General features: G+C 43.6%; 2 protein-coding genes across 5 annotated transcripts; both read right to left on the bottom strand.

Annotated features, from left to right (window-relative positions):
- Positions 1-2,872: 2,872 nt before the first annotated feature.
- LOC118377744 (noggin-2-like) lies at positions 2,873-4,784 on the bottom strand. Its single transcript, XM_035764699.2, has one exon. The coding sequence runs from the start codon at positions 4,067-4,069 to the stop codon at positions 3,161-3,163; it is 909 nt and encodes a 302-aa protein (XP_035620592.2). The 5' UTR covers positions 4,070-4,784; the 3' UTR covers positions 2,873-3,160.
- A 142-nt stretch (positions 4,785-4,926) lies between these two features.
- LOC118377734 (target of Myb1 membrane trafficking protein-like) lies at positions 4,927-13,241 on the bottom strand. 4 transcript variants are annotated; one of them, XM_035764680.2, is made up of 15 exons: positions 13,085-13,241; positions 11,279-11,363; positions 11,014-11,092; positions 10,651-10,800; positions 10,040-10,174; positions 9,602-9,757; positions 9,152-9,268; positions 8,598-8,731; positions 8,060-8,102; positions 7,725-7,860; positions 7,489-7,579; positions 7,119-7,194; positions 6,591-6,668; positions 6,454-6,493; positions 4,927-6,278 (listed from the first exon to the last, which is right to left on the bottom strand). In XM_035764680.2, the coding sequence occupies exons 1-15, from the start codon at positions 13,134-13,136 to the stop codon at positions 6,136-6,138; spliced, it is 1,515 nt and encodes a 504-aa protein (XP_035620573.2). In that variant the 5' UTR covers positions 13,137-13,241; the 3' UTR covers positions 4,927-6,135. The 4 variants fall into 4 exon arrangements, with proteins under 4 accessions (XP_035620573.2, XP_035620575.2, XP_035620574.2 ...); XM_035764682.2 differs by having other exon boundaries at positions 7,489-7,561; XM_035764681.2 differs by having other exon boundaries at positions 7,725-7,857.
- Positions 13,242-13,628: the final 387 nt, after the last annotated feature.

Genomic DNA, 13,628 nt, shown 5'->3' with positions numbered 1-13,628 from the left:
CAGCCCGGGGTGTCCACCACGGTGACGGTCCTTCCAGCCACCTCACCCTGCTTCTTCACACACATGCCTCCTTCACTCCGGAAGTTCTCTCTGCCCAGGATGGTTTTGGCTACTGTACTCTTCCCAGCTCCTACTCTCCCAAGCAGTAGGAGTCTAAGATAATAATAATAATAATATGGATGAGAAATGTTCACTAACAAATGTGTGCGCTACATTTTTGAGAAATAAGCTTTTTGTGCGTATTAAACATTTCAGGGATATTTATTTCAGTTCATGAAATACGGAACCAACACTTTGCGTTTATATTTTTGTTCAGTATTGTTGAAATGGTCATTTTGTTCAGACTATCACAGCTTTATCTACAGTGCCTTGCGAAAGTATTCGGCCCCCTTGAACTTTGCAACCTTTTGCCACATTTCAGGCTTCAAACATAAAGATATAAAACTGTATTTTTTTGTGAAGAATCAACAACAAGTGGGACACAATCATGAAGTGGAACGACATTTATTGGATATTTCAAACTTTTTTTACAAATCAAAAACTGAAAAATTGGGCGTGCTAAATTATTCAGCCCCTTTACTTTCAGTGCAGCAAACTCTCTCCAGAAGTTCAGTGAGGATCTCTGAATGATCCAATGTTGACCTAAATGACTAATGATGATAAATACAATCCACCTGTGTGTAATCAAGTCTCCGTATAAATGCACCTGCACTGTGATAGTCTCAGAGGTCCGTTAAAAGCGCAGAGAGCATCATGAAGAACAAGGAACACACCAGGCAGGTCCGAGATACTGTTCTGAAGAAGTTTAAAGCCGGATTTGGATACAAAAACATTTCCCAAGCTTTAAACATCCCAAGGAGTACTGTGCAAGCGATAATATTGAAATGGAAGGAGTATCAGACCACTGCAAATCTACCAAGACCTGGCCGTCCCTCTAAACTTTCAGCTCATACAAGGAGAAGACTGATCAGAGATACAGCCAAGAGGCCCATGATCACTCTGGATGAACTGCAGAGATCTACAGCTGAGGTGGGAGACTCTGTCCATAGGACAACAATCAGTCGTATATTGCACAAATCTGGCCTTTATGGAAGAGTGGCAAGAAGAAAGCCATTTCTTAAAGATATCCATAAAAAGTGCCATTTAAAGTTTGCCACAAGCTACCTGGGAGACACACCAAACATGTGGAAGAAGGTGCTCTGGTCAGATGAAACCAAAATTGAACTTTTTGGCAACAATGCAAAACGTTATGTTTGGCGTAAAAGCAACACAGCTCATCACCCTGAACCCACCATCCCCACTGTCAAACATGGTGGTGGCAGCATCATGGTTTGGGCCTGCTTTTCTTCAACAGGGACAGGGAAGATGGTTAAAATTGATGGGAAGATGGATGGAGCCAAATACAGGACCATTCTGGAAGAAAACCTGATGGAGTCTGCAAAAGACCTGAGACTGGGACGGCGATGTCTTCCAACAAGACAATGATCCAAAACATAAAGCAAAATCTACAATGGAATGGTTCAAAAATAAACATATCCAGGTGTTAGAATGGCCAAGTCAAAGTCCAGACCTGAATCCAATCGAGAATCTGTGGAAAGAACTGAAAACTGCTGTTCACAAATGCTCTCCATCCAACCTCACTGAGCTCGAGCTGTTTTGCAAGGAGGAATGGGAAAAAATGTCAGTCTCTCGATGTGCAAAACTGATAGAGACATACCCCAAGCGACTTACAGCTGTAATCACAGCAAAAGGTGGCGCTACAAAGTATTAACTTAAGGGGGCTGAATAATTTTGCACGCCCAATTTTTCAATTGTTAAAAAAGTTTGAAATATCCAATAAATGTCATTCCACTTCATGATTGTGTCCCACTTCTTGTTGATTCTTCACAAAAAAAATACAGTTTTATATCTTTATGTTTGAAGCCTGAAATGTGGCAAAAGGTCGCAAAGGGCACGAATACTTTCGCAAGGCACTGTATATACAGTATCTACTCAACAGCTCAATGACGTGGATGTCTCTCCATTCTGCTATTTATACACAAGACATACAACTTGCATCAATCACTCTTATGTTTCGATGTCTATCCCCGTGGGCCTATCTATCCATCGGTCTATATATGTGTGTGCATCATACTGTACTGTAGTCGGTGAAACTTGAGGTTTCGCTCACTTCTTCAGGAAGGCTTTCTCATGTGATTGACAGTGATGTAGTTTGGCAGTATGCCTTGCTCCTGAAGAGTCAGGAACTCTCTGATGAGCTTTCTCTGTAAGACAGGCCATCATTAGCTCTGGAACCAGTGAGCAGAGAGCTAACAGGCAATTCATTTGAACACATGGATGGAGCTGGCTACTGTAGAGCACAGCATTAATTCAATACTAATCAAGGGAACAATCGACCCAAGAAGACCCTTGGATGGATGTAGAATCATCCATATTTCATCCAAGGTGTAACCGGGAGAGCAGTAAAAACAGTTACACAAGCTGTCCCTACGGAAAACGAAACTAAAACGGCAATAACTGGGCTTAAAACGGCTAAGTCACAAATAAGACCTATACATCGAGAAATACAAGCAACACGGGCGGTGTAAATAGCAGTCAATGTAAAATGTATTTGAAACACAAAATTAAGAGTCCACTAATTTACTCAATAATCGACATTGACCCGTTTGTATTATGACATTACCACTAGATGGCGCCCGTTGACAATAAATAAAATACATTCAGAGCTGAAGGACAGCGTGGTATTCTTCACCTCTTTCCGTCACAGTAGGCTATCCTGTGTAACAGAAATAGAAAAAGGCTGCAAAATGTGAAATCTCATCAAAAATTAAAATGTCCACCTAAAAAAACAAACACATCAAAACACTTTGGTTGGAAACACCAAGTTTATTCAATTTTCGTCCGGAAACACCAAGTTTATTCAATTTTCGTCCAATAGCTTCGTTTCATAGTAATGAAAACAAGTTGATTACGAAACCCAAGTGAACTAATTGTATACAGGTATCATATTTAAGGCTGGACAAACAATACTTGATAATAAATTGCAAAACAAATTGTCGTAAACCTACATTGACAATCAGATGTTCAAATAAATTCTCTCCTGAATATCGGTCAATCCCAAATAGTTTACATGTTCGTGATTAACAGTGATCAAATAAAACTATTTGCATGAACATTTACACGCTGTAACCACAGGATAAGGCACCTGCCTCCACAAACACTTTCTGCCTGCAACACCTGTCCCCACCACCACAGTCCCCCTGTCGATCCCGGCCATCTCCCTTAACCCATCCCCGCCTCTCTCTTCGCTGCTCCAGCAGTGCCAGGCCAGTATCTTTATCTGTGTGGTTTGGGCCTGCCGGCATGCCATCCCACTGGGGAAAGAGCAACTCCGTGAGCCACCAGATTTTTCGCAATCGGTGTGGCGTAACCAGCGGGGCCAGAACACTGGAGCTAATTTTACCCACTGGTAGCGCATTCCACAGGTGGCCGAGCGGACCAGCCAGTCACGCAGAGTCCTGGCAACGTCTGCAGGAAGTTCACTCAAGTCCAAATCCTCTGCGTCGTTTTGTAGTTTTCGTTGGTAGCGCGCTGCACCCTCTGTCAGCTCTGGAGACGCGCCGAAGTTGAACCCCTCCTTAGTGGTGTAGTTTGTTAAGGCGGGATACGCGGGCGGGTCACCACGAGACGCAGTTTGACCACCAGACGCATCGGTGTCGACCCTTGCTTCGGCTGGGCGTTCTATGGACATCCAGAACGGATCAAAAGACGAGCCCAAAATGCGCAGGAGCCGGTTGTGCCGCAGGTGTTTGGGTTTCGGAGCGTAATGGTAATCCTCCTCATTCATCGAGAGTGAATATGGCCGAATCAGATGCGAGGAAGATACGAAACTACTTGATCTGGTCCGTAGAAAGGATACATCATCGAAATCTGTGTCCTTTTGTCCCATAGGGGTTTCACTGCGCACCTGCTCCTGGTTGGGAATCATTAAAGTTGAGCTGGTGAGAAAGACAACCAGATATGTCCAGCACAGTAAAACACTCTTTAACCAATTGATCAATACATCCATTTTCCAAAGAATGGATGTCTAAAGTGAAGTCAAGCACAGTTGTAGTAGGCCTAGGGCATTGACTCAATAGGTACAAAGGACAGTCCCACTTCACTGGCTCCTCTCCACTAGCAAGTCTAATGTGGTTTCTCCGTCTTCCTCTCATAATACATGGTTGTTTTGGAGTCTTCATGAACCCACACAGTCAGTGTATCAGTGCACACATCCTTGAACAAGGACACAATAATACACAAATAGAGCTGATGTCAATAAAGTAGGAGCTGGGAGGAGTCTCTCTTATCACCTGAACAACAGGGATTTTATCAGCTATGGCTGGAACAGGCGATACTGTCCACACCGTCTCTCTCTCTGGTATGATCACTCAGTCAAAGACCTCGTGCTGAAACACCACAGGCAGGAAAGGAGAGAGACAACGCTAGAGTGGGGATGGTTTGTAGTGGTGAGAAGCGTGGTGGAAAGGCGTGAGTTGTTGACCTTCATTTTATCACAACGGCCTTACAGTACTGGAAACAGTTGATAATTCCTCATACCATCCCATGTATGTAGCTCCAGTAGGCTACTAGGAACAGTAGAGAAACCCTGTGGTCAGGAGAGGTCATAATCACACAAGTTCCCGCTACGTCAAATATAACTAGTATCTGCAGCGTGTGGCTCACCCTGAGTCTCAGAGACTGAAACATAAACTGGCAACCCAGACCAAATATGTTCGTCAGGACAAGAGCCCCTTTCATTTACGGTTACTGGAATCACCTCTTCATGGTCAAAGCCACAACAACATACTGTATCAAGACTGAGGTTTCACTATAATAAATAATAATACTGTACTATTGTTTTCAAATATCAATATTTTATTTTCATTCATAATACTAGGCTTCATATATATATATATACATACACACACACAGTTCACATAATTCTAATTCTGAAGTGCAGTATATGAACTAAGTGTGAATCTCCATTAAAGGTTGATATTGCTTTCTGCATTGATTCAACTGGTCTCAGTATTCAGGAAATCTAGATAGTGTATATTTACAAGTCTGTGCCGAGTGGACAAAACATTAAGAACACCTGCTCTTTCCATCACAGACTGACCAGGTGAATCCAGGTGAAAGCTATGATCCCTTATTGAGGTCACTTGTTAAACCCACTTTCAATCAGTGTAGATGAAGGGGAGGAGACAGGTTTAAGAAGGGTTTTTAAGCCTTGAGACAACTGAGACATGGATTGTGTTTGTGTGCCATTCAGAGGGTGAATGGGCAAGACACAATATTTAAGTGCCTTTGAATGGGGTATGGTAGTAGGTGCCAGGCACATCGGTTTGAGTATGTCAAGAACTGCAACACTTGGTTTTTCATGCTCAACAGTTTCCTGTGTGTATCAATGGTCCACCACTCAACTTAACACAACTGTGGGAAGCATTGGAGTCAACATGGGCCAGCATCCCTGTTGAACGCTTTCAACACCTTGAAGAGTCCATGTCCAGACAAATTGGTGCTGTTCTGAGGGGGGTCAATATTAGGAAGGTATTCTTAATGTTTTGCACCCTCAGTGTATAGGCTTTTGAATGATGTGATACCCGAGTGGGGGCTCCCGAGTGGCGCAGCGGTCTAAGGCACTGCATCTCAGCACTAGAGGCGTCACTAGACCCCCTGGTTCGAATCCAGACTGTATCACAACCGGCTGTGATTGGGAGTCCGGGTTAGGCCGGTGTAGGCAGTCATTGAAAATAAGAATTTGTTCTTAACTGACTTGCCTAGTTAAATAAAAACTCAATAAAAAAAGACCACCATGCAGTGTGTGTGTGTAACCAAGCACGCATACTCAGGTGATATACACACACATTGATAAGGTAAAGTAAAGTGCCACCACAGCATAACCGCTTGTCATCATGTCATAGACTTTAACTACAGCAACAGCACAAAGTGAAGACTGAAAAACATCTTCATTTGAAAGTAGAAACACTATGATTAAAAAGGTAGCAAGGCACTGTGCGTATTCATCCTATGTGTTGGCTAGGACTACGTGTCCACCTGTGAGTCCACCTGTGCTGCGCGTGCGCCGTTCTCTCAGAGTGAGAAAAGCTGGTCATGGGAGCTCTCCTGTGGCCGGGCGGATTGTGGCGGGGGCCTGGACGAGACAGGGGGCAGGCTGTGTGTTGAGGGAATGTGGTCGGCCACCTTCGCCCTTTCCTCCAGAAACTTGTCAAACTCTGAGAGGGAGAAGGAGAGAGAGAGAGAGAGAGAGAGAGAGAGAAAGAGAGAGAGAGAGAAAGAAAGAGAGAGTTAATGGTGTGGGTATTTTGCAACACTGATTTCTACTGGCACAGGCTGAAATAGGATCTTGGCAATGATGATGGTTAAAAAGGGAAGGAAAAAAATACTTACCCTCACTGGACAGCCCTTCCCTGTCCCCAGCCTCTGGTTGCTGTAACATGAAACAAGTACGTAGCAACTCATGGCAACCCATTCATGTTTGTTGAAACGTCAAGAAAACACACCACATTAAAAAGTCACCGTCTTACCGTTTCTGTGTCCGCAGACAGCCATCTGTCAATGTCTCCCAGGGTGGAGTTCTTAAGGCCAGGCTTAGACGAAGGAATCTGAGGGGGAGGGAGAGAAACAGAACAAAGAAGAAGAAGGGTAGAAAGGAAACAGAGAAAGGTTTGAGTCTTAGTAGAACAGCACAAGGCAGATGTTTCTAGCGGGGTCTAGTCCTCAGGGCCTCAGTGTGTGAATGCATGTTTTCATTCAAGCCCATCTCTGCATCATCGCTAATAGAGTCGCTCCTGAACTGTTATATAACTGGGACTGTGTGTTGGACATTTTTGGTCAAAGAATACTGACTTAAAGGCCTTCAACAGCTTATTGCTGTTGTCTGCATCGAAACAGTCCCTTCCGGAAGGTTACACCCTTATTGCTGGCAATAACAGTATGATTCAGAATGTAAATCAACAGTAAATTGAAGGCCTTTAAGTCAGTATTTATATTTATATCTGTGCTTTCCGTAGGATATGCTATGTTGACCGTAGATAATGAATGAGAAACATTACCGCTCCAGTGACCTGTAACCTGGTGTCCAGGGCTCCAGCCAGTCCTTCCACTGCTCCTGGGTCCTCGTACCGCATACTGGACACACACAAGACTACATCAGTGGAGGCTGCTGAGGGGAGGACGGCTTATAATAAAGGCTGGAACGGAGCAAATGGAATCCATGTGTTTGATATATTTGATACCATTCCACTCAATCCGCTCCAGTCATTACCACGAGCCTGTCCTCCCCAATTAAGGTGCCTACCAACCTCCTGTGGACTACATACCATAATATGTATAACAGTAGTCTTTGGTGTACATTTCTTCGGTGTGTTTTGATATTTGTATACTGATAGAACACCCTACAGCGCCACAGTGAAGGTGTCTCACCTCTTCCTCTGATCGGCCAGAGAGCTGCCCCTGGTCTGGGCAAACATGTCAAACTCATCCTCCTCTGGTGCACCTGACGCACAGAGACAGGCTGTGAGACAGAAACCAACATCACCTTCTCTTATTCAATGACCACGGCCTCAGAGTAGGAGTGCTGATCTAGGGTCTGAGAGATTAAGATTAAGAAATGGAGTCCGACCGGCCTAGAGTTTTAATGCAAAACAGATGCCACTCACTGTGGTTGGCTGCCTGCCTCTGATTGGAGGGAGCGCTGAATGCGGGTTGGCTGGCGGCCACAGAGTTGGTTTCTGGTTGGCTGAGGGACTGGGACACAGGGCTGAGGTCAATGAGGTTGGCCCTGGCAGGAGTCTGCTATAGGGCAGAGGGAGAGGATACATTGGGTTGTGTTCAGGATGGTGCAGCGTATTGAACGTTGCAATTAAAGAGAGCTGAAATGACTGCTTATTGTACACGTCAGTGAGGCACGTCTGGTCAGCAGAATATATTTATGTCTGAACATTGTGCCCTACTGAACTAGATGTAAAACACAAAAACAAAAAGATGACTGTACCTGCTCTGTAGCTGTTCTCTGGGCCTTATTGAGTCTGTCAAACCTAAACAACATGGGAGAAAAATAAAAAGTACAGACTTCAGAACATGGACACTCTGTACTGTGTAATACATGTGCCTCATTTTCAATGTCTTTCTGACTGCAAGTAGCCGAGTATGTGTGTGTGTCAAACCTAGGTTCAAATACTATTTAGGTTATTTCAATTATTTTCAAAGATATTTGGAAGTAAGTACCTGGGTATTTGAAAAGACAAGTAGTTGAATATTGGAATGTACAGCATTTGGAAATACACTTAGAAAGTATTGTCATGCATTTGAAAATAGTAATATACAGTAGTTCTCTGACTCAAATACAATCCCATGCATTTAACACAGGTATTTGAAAATAGTATTCAAAGTAAGTATTTGAAAATACCTTCAATACTTCAAAGAGAAGTAGTTGATTCGAGCCACATTATTTTTTAAATACTCAAATACACAGAACATAAGTAACCCAAGTCTGGTGTGTGTGCGAGCGTGTTTGTGTGTCCACGCCTTACCTGTCGTAGCGGAGGAAGGCATTGTTTAAGTCATCGTTGACGACCAGCAGCTCCTCTATGAGGCCCTCGTCCAGCAGCCTGGGGATCAGCTCCACCACACGGCTCTGCATCTCTCTGCACACCTGGTACAACTGCTGCTCACACAAACAGAGGGGGTTGGGCGGGAAGGGGGTTAGAGGGAGAAGAAGAGAGAGAAAAAGAGAGTGCAGCAGATGGGGGGTCAGAGAACATCCAGGATTCACTACCTGATAACACTGAATATATGAATACAGAGTATATGACAGAGGCGCATTGGAATACATGAAGGCAATAAACAGGGAAAGAGAACGCAAGAATAATATAATATAATAATAATATATGCCATTTAGCAGACGCTTTTATCCAAAGCGACTTACAGTCATGTGTGCATACATTCTACGTATGGGTGGTCCCGGGGATCGAACCCACTACCCTGGCGTTACAAGCGCCATGCTCTACCAACTGAGCTACAGGACCAAGAAGAAATGGAGCGAGAAGTAGAGAGGCAGGGGAGGAAGAAAGACATGCAGACAGACCTGCAGTAGCTCCGAGTCCTCCTGCGGGCTCTGTCCAGGCGTCAACTGGTTCAACATCTCAGTCATCACAGTCAGGTTCCCCCTGACCAGAGCCAGGTCAACTCTCAGCTTCTGGGCCTGAAAGGTCATCAACAGTAGCATCCTTAGGCTCTTTGTCAATGCTCTCTCAAATGAGGCTTTGGGGAAAGACATGAGGAGAGGAGGCAAAGAATCATAGAGGCTACGGAGTCGTCGTCATTACCACTTTAACCACGATGGTACGTACAGACGTTTCCCCTAGGCACGTTTCACAACAATTTGAAGAGATTAGTCAAAAGTGGTCATAAACAGAACCAACACTTTAAACACAGTTAACCAATGTTTAACTGCAGCTAGTATTTACTCACACTGTGTGTACATGAGTATTACCACAATATCAAAAGGGTAATGCGTTTATGATCTATCCAGTACCTGTTCAGGAGAGATGGAGACGGGTCCGTCGCTGAGTTGTGGGGGCACGGCAGTCAGTGCAGCCTGGGTAGGGGACGAGGCAGCAGGGCCACGGGGAGTCTGACTCTGAGGCGGTGGAGCTGGCACTGTAACAGAGGAGTCGTTCTCTGGAATGCTCTAGGAAACAACAGAAAGAGAGCCACGTAATAATACAGCCAATTAGCACATCATCTGATCCAAAACAGCACACATGTGGCTCATACAGAAATGCAAACATCATGCTCCAATCAACTCGGGAACCTCAGCATAGTAAAGAGTATGTTTAGTGGGAAGGCGGTGTGTGTGTGTGTGTAAGATAAAAAGTGATCTATCCAGAGATAACAGACATGGAAGGTTAAAGTTCACCGTAGGATTACATAACAAATCACCAGTAAATTATAGCATCTCTATGAGCCTTACCCTGAGGGGGGTGTGGATGGGGGAGAGGGCGTCCAGGTCGGTCATAGGGAACTCCAGGCCCCGCCTCCTCAGATCTTCATACACACAGACCACACCTCCCAGAGAGGGAGAGCTACGGAACGCATCGGCCCACGCCTGAGAGACAGACAGAGAGATAGAGACAGAGAGTGAGAGAGATAGAGTGGAATAGAGTTTGAGAGGGGAGGAGCAAAATAAGATACTTTAAGAATGAACAGAGAAAACGTGCATTTGTCCACCATCAAGCTCCGAGTTTGTAATGAATGTTGTCATTCCAACCAATTTCTCCATCATCTCTCATTGATCAATGACTTTACATTATGTATGAATGACCATAGATGATTGACGTGATAATTAAATCACTGCATTAACCCCATCATAGCCTATAACAAGGGACTCTACAGCCTTGCAATAGTGGTATCATGTCCAAGCTAAATCAACAGTCAATAAACAGCGGAGTTGTACAGTGCCTGTATATGATCCAAATGGATCGTCAGAAATGGCCCCCTATTCACCAGAGCCCAAAACGCGGTGCACTATATACGTAGGGAAAAGGATGCCATTTCAGACTCTACCTGTGAGATGCAACCCACCTGTATGAGGCTCAGCACCCGGTCGTGTAGGGTGGTGGGAGGGTTGTTCTTGGGCAGGATGGCTCGGACCAGAACCCCCTCCACAAAGTCCTGGGACGCCACTAGAACATGGAACCGGTGGCCACAGTTCTTTACACATGCCTCCAGAACCTAAAGGAGGAACAACTGAGAATACACACACTGCAAGGAACACACTGAGCAGCATGTACTGTATATAACCCCATTTAGTTCAGTCACTCCCTGAAGTCACTTGGTTCCCGTTTTCTTCAATCCCCAGTGAGAGACCCAGATGATTCAACATTCCCCATCAAGAGAACTCCAATCCTCAGAAAATGGAATAGAAAGACCTGAAATAATACTCACTGTCAGAGCCAACATGATCTCCCTGAAGCTCTTATTACCAACAATCCTCTTCTTTATGGCTCTAACTGCATCTTTGGGTCTAGGGACGAAAACCACACATACGCACTTCCAGCATCAATTCCCAGAAAGACTGTATTTATTGTTATCATATTATCAGTATCGCTAACTGTTTGACATTGAAAATGACGCAGTACAAAAAAAAAACTGTCATCAATAAAAACACCATAGAAAACAAAATGGCCTATGTGACGCCATCCATAGCTACCCTTCGTCTGTCTCGTTGATGATGTCACATATCTCCATGTTAAGGGCCCAGTCCTCTGCATGCAGCGCGGCGCTGGTGGCTCGTTCTGTCAACATCAACAGGAGATATTATACTCTTATTATGACTGTCTGAGACGACAAACAATATGCTATTATACTCTTATTATGACTGTCTGAGAGAACAAAGAACATGGATGATTAATCATGCCTACTGTATGCAGATAGACACACGACATGGATGATTAATCATGCCTACTGTATGCAGATAGACACACGACATGGATGATTAATCATGCCTACTGTATGCAGATAGACACACGACATGGATGATTAATCATGCCTACTGTATGCAGATAGACACACGACATGGATGATTAATCATGCCTACTGTATGCAGATAGACACACAACATGGATGATTATGCAGATAGGCAGACTACAAAGTCACATTTTATACCACAGCATTATCGATACTTATCAATACAGCTCGGTATCAAGATAACACATAGAATACCACCTAGCCTATTAGCAACCGTAAACATTGGCCTACTGCAAAATCTATTCAGCAGGCATTGGCCTACATGTAATTGTTCTAAACAATTGCTGGTTGATTTTAATTGAATAATGATTCAGTTGAAAGTATTTACAATCCAGCAAATGTTCTAAACTCAGCTAAATGGCATTTGTTGAGGAATGTTTGTTCCCATTTCATCCTCTTTGCACTCCACTCAGTGGCCCCTTGAGTTGGTCCTTATAATTCTCTGCTAATCTCCCTCGCAATCTCTCACCCACACCTTTCCCCACTCAATTCAATTCAAGGGGCTTTATCGGCATGGGAAACACATGTTAACATTGCCAAAGCAAGCCTCTCTCTCTCTCACTCACTGACTGTGACTGTCAGCTGCTTCTACCCCTCCGGGGTAGTCTAAGCATATATGCCATGTGTGAGAGAGGGCGAAGTGGATGAAGTAAGAGGAGTTTGTGGGTGTGTGATGTCAGGAATGTAAGGTCAGCAAGGATGTCAACACTTTCACTAGACTGGACAGTAGACATAACTTTCCATGGCTCATCTCCATCAAAACACCTGTGACCTAAAAACATGATCTGCATTTGATATAGACAGTTTGTTGATATCAATGACATAATCTGTTTATGTATGCCATAAAGGCCCTTCAAGACATGATGTGGAAGTTGACCAACTTTGACTGCGATAATGCTATGTCAGTTAAGAAACCAGATATGTAGGATTTAAATTCTTTGGGCATAAATTGTGAAATGTTCATTGGTTATAGGCTGATAATAATTTCAGTCTTGAAATGGAGACTAGTTTAAACGGTTTGTGAGCCAAGGTTTTGAATAAGGAACTAAGCAACAATTTCTATGCCCCTAAACCCACCCATTGGAATCAGTGATTCGTCAATATTGCTGTCATGTCACCACAGATTACGAATCACATATGAGCGATAAGGGTAGTTTAGACTGCTTCTAGTATTTTATTGGTTTGAGAACACACCTTTCAAGGCAGATATCGGGCATAAATTCACATTAACGTTCGTATATAGTACTTAGCAAATAAAAGTAACTGCAATTCCTATTTTTCTGTCTAAACCTCTATAACAAAACAGCCCTGTGACTTTCACAAAATGTATTAAAAGTTTGAACATAAATAAATAGCTAGCTGGGTCGATACAATTTGCAAGTTTCTAAAGTTTAGTTGCGATGTCATTCAACGTTGCAGATCGAGCGACGCATAATTAGCTTGATAGTTCCGCTTTGAACAACTTTCTGCAATATTTCTCCCAACTTACCAATTCGTTGTCCAACAGGAGAAGAGAAGGGGCTTCCTATGAGAAACTCCATATTTTCCACAAAGACGTAATTCCAAAACGGTACTTTTTTCACTCCCAGTTCCCCGTTATTTCCCCGTTCGTAAATAGACCTGTATGACGCTAGACACAATGAGGATTAGCCACAACAGTGGATTTTAGTGGCCTTCAAAATAAAGGTCCCCCATTTTATTTTACCTTTATTTAACTATGCAAGTCAGTTAAGAACAAATTCTTATTTTCAATGACGGCCTAGGAACAGTGGGTTCAGGGGCAGAACGACAGATTTGTACCTTGTCAGCTCGGGGGTTTGAACTTGCAACCTTCCAGTTACTAGTCCAATGCTCTAACCACTAGGCTACCCTGCCCATGGAAAGTCATGTAAACAGATACAAACAGTGTATCTAGATAATGCTAAACAAGGTTATAATGTTGTTACATAATTTAAAATGAAGTGAAATAAGACATTATTTGTGTCAATAAACACATATATATTTAAGTACCGCTGTGGATGTATTAGACCACC

This window comes from Oncorhynchus keta, unplaced genomic scaffold, assembly GCF_023373465.1.
Source record: "Oncorhynchus keta strain PuntledgeMale-10-30-2019 unplaced genomic scaffold, Oket_V2 Un_contig_6348_pilon_pilon, whole genome shotgun sequence".
Lineage (NCBI taxonomy): Eukaryota > Metazoa > Chordata > Actinopteri > Salmoniformes > Salmonidae > Oncorhynchus > Oncorhynchus keta.
This window is presented reverse-complemented; position numbering and strand designations above follow the sequence as displayed.

Excerpts from the sequence above, each read along its gene's own strand:
- LOC118377744 (XM_035764699.2), bottom strand. The coding sequence starts at position 4,069 with ATGGATGTATTGATCAATTGGTTAAAGAGTGTTTTACTGTGCTGGACA.
- LOC118377734 (XM_035764680.2), bottom strand. The coding sequence starts at position 13,136 with ATGGAGTTTCTCATAGGAAGCCCCTTCTCTTCTCCTGTTGGACAACGA. Across the intron at positions 7,580-7,724 it reads GAGGCAGGCAGCCAACCACA|CCTGTCTCTGTGCGTCAGGT; the intron begins GTGAGTGGCATC and ends TCTGTCTCACAG. Across the intron at positions 7,195-7,488 it reads CTGGCCGATCAGAGGAAGAG|TATGCGGTACGAGGACCCAG; the intron begins GTGAGACACCTT and ends GTGTGTGTCCAG.